The 2,235-nt window shown below is 66.7% G+C and overlaps 1 protein-coding gene across 1 annotated transcript; it reads right to left on the reverse strand.

Annotated features, from left to right (window-relative positions):
* Positions 1 to 1,546: 1,546 nt before the first annotated feature.
* ATP5MC2 (ATP synthase membrane subunit c locus 2) lies at positions 1,547 to 2,160 on the reverse strand. Its single transcript, XM_026089256.1, has 2 exons — positions 1,868 to 2,160; positions 1,547 to 1,785 (listed from the first exon to the last, which is right to left on the reverse strand). Exons 1-2 carry the CDS (start codon positions 2,143 to 2,145, stop codon positions 1,671 to 1,673), a joined length of 393 nt encoding a protein of 130 aa, XP_025945041.1. The 5' UTR covers positions 2,146 to 2,160; the 3' UTR covers positions 1,547 to 1,670.
* Between the last annotated feature and the right edge of the window lie 75 nt (positions 2,161 to 2,235).

Raw genomic sequence — 2,235 nt, forward strand, 5'->3', positions numbered from 1 at the left:
CGAGACTCTCGCGAGACCGAGCCCCCCTCCGTCCCCAAGGAGGGGAGTTGACGCCGCCGGGACCAATGGGGGGCGTCGGGGGGCGKGGCCTAGACGCAGAGGGGGCGTGGCGGATCTGCCCACGCCCCCTGGGGGATGGACAGCGAGAGAGAGACCTCCGGGGGGACAGAGAGACTGAGGGAGAGGCCCTCCCTACACCGGGGACAGAGAGACGCCCCCCCATCTTGGGGACACAGAGAGTGGCAGGGGACACAGGCCACGGGGGACAGCGTGTCCCCAGGCCGCCCTTCAGCCGGGCACGGGCACAGGGCCGAGGGTAACCTGACACCGAGACACCCCAAAGCTGGGGACATCCTGACATGGGCACCCCTGATACTGGGAACACCCCTGATGCTGGGGACACCCCCCCACTCCAGGACATCCTGACAACGGGACACCCCGAAACTGGGGACACCCCAACACTGGGACACCCTCAATGCCAGAGCACCCCAGCATGGAGACACCCGCAATGCCAGGACACCCTGACACCAAGACACCCCCATTCCAGGACATCCCTGACACCAGCACCCCAAAACCAGGCCACCCCCAAAACTGGGGACACCGCTGACATAGGGGCACCCTGGCACGGGGACACCCCCGATGCCAGGAACCCCCCATCACCAGGGCACCCCTGACATGACATCCATGAAACTGGGGACACCCCACACAAGGGCACCCCAACCCCATGGACCCAGCCTGTACTGGTGCCCCTGCAGCCACCTGCACTGGGAGAACTGGGCTGCACTGGGAGCTGCTGGGAGGGGGGGGCAGATGCAGGACACCCACCAGGGCATGTGGGGACACAGCTCTGTCTCCGTCCCCCCTCCACTAGCGGGGCTAAACCTCCCCCCAAATCCTGGGCCACCCTAAATCCTGGAGCATCCCATCTCCCAGCACAGCCCAACTCCATAAATCCTGGGACTCCCCAAACCGTGGGTCACCCCAAACCCCGTGGCAGAGGGGGGCAGATGGGGAGGAACCCTACAACTAACAGCAGGGGAGAAGGGCTGGGGCGAGCCGGGGGGGGGGCCGAGGGGGGGGTTTCTTGCCAAGCCAAACATCTCCAGCGCGCCGGGCCGCAGCCCAGCACGAACAAAGACCCTTTCTTCGCTCTCCCCGCGTCGCATCGGGGCCCACGTTCCCGGGCAGAAACATGAAATATCCGTCCCGCTCGTGGCCCCGGCTGGGCAGCGCTAACAGCTTCCCTAGCGATCCGGGCACTGGGAATCGTGAGCTTTTCCATCCCTTCGTTTGATTCATCCCAAGAAGCCCCCCGATGCCGGAGGGGCCCCCCCTGGGATCCCCATGTCAGGTCCCTTCTCCGCACCGTGAGGGTCCAGCTCCTGCCAGGCGGGTGCTGCCCGGCCTCTCCCCGTTCCCATTGTGCACCCCGGGGTGCTCCCAGAGCAGTGCGGATCCCCCCTGGCACCATCCCGTCCTGCAGCCCCCCCAGGGCACAGGAAAACGACACCCTGTCCCGGGGTTGCCAAAAAATGAGGAGATGAGAACCCGTTCTCAAACCGTATTTATTCCCTTTCTGACGGCGGGGTTGGGAGCGGACCTCTTTCCTGCCCCCCGCCCAACATTCACAGCTGCGCTTGGGACCGGACAAGCCGTCGGCGCCGGCTCCGTCACATGGCGAAGAGGATGAGGAAGGCCACCATGAGGCAGAACAGCCCCATGGCCTCGGAGAGGGCAAAGCCCAGGATGGCGTAGGAGAAAAGCTGTTGTTTGAGGGACGGATTCCTGCAGGGAAAACAGACACCCGTCAGCAGGGCGCAGCCAGCCCCTGACCCCCCCGCTTCGCCCCGGCCGGGCCCCCTCCGACCTGGCGTAGCCGATGATGAGGCTGCCGAAGACGGTGCCGATGCCGGCCCCGGAGCCGGCCACCCCCACGGTGGCAGCGCCGGCGCCGATGAACTTGGCGGCGGTGTCGATGTCCCGGCAAGCCGCGCTGGTCTGGATGCCCCGGCAGGCRAGCTGGCTCTGGGCACCCTGCCGGACCTGGGGGGACAGGAGCGTGGGAGAGGCAGCCGGAGGACAGCGGAGCCTCGGCTCCAGCTCCCGCGGGCCTCCGTTTCCCCAACGCTGAGCCTGCGGCAGCATCCAGGCCCCCCCCCCCAGGGAAGCCCTGGACTCAGCTCCTTGAATCCAAGAGCAGGGCACAATCCCTTTCCCATTCCCTCTCCCCAAGCC

Source organism: Apteryx rowi, unplaced genomic scaffold (assembly GCF_003343035.1).
Source record: "Apteryx rowi isolate R43461 unplaced genomic scaffold, aptRow1 scaffold_806, whole genome shotgun sequence".
Classification (NCBI taxonomy): domain Eukaryota; kingdom Metazoa; phylum Chordata; class Aves; order Apterygiformes; family Apterygidae; genus Apteryx; species Apteryx rowi.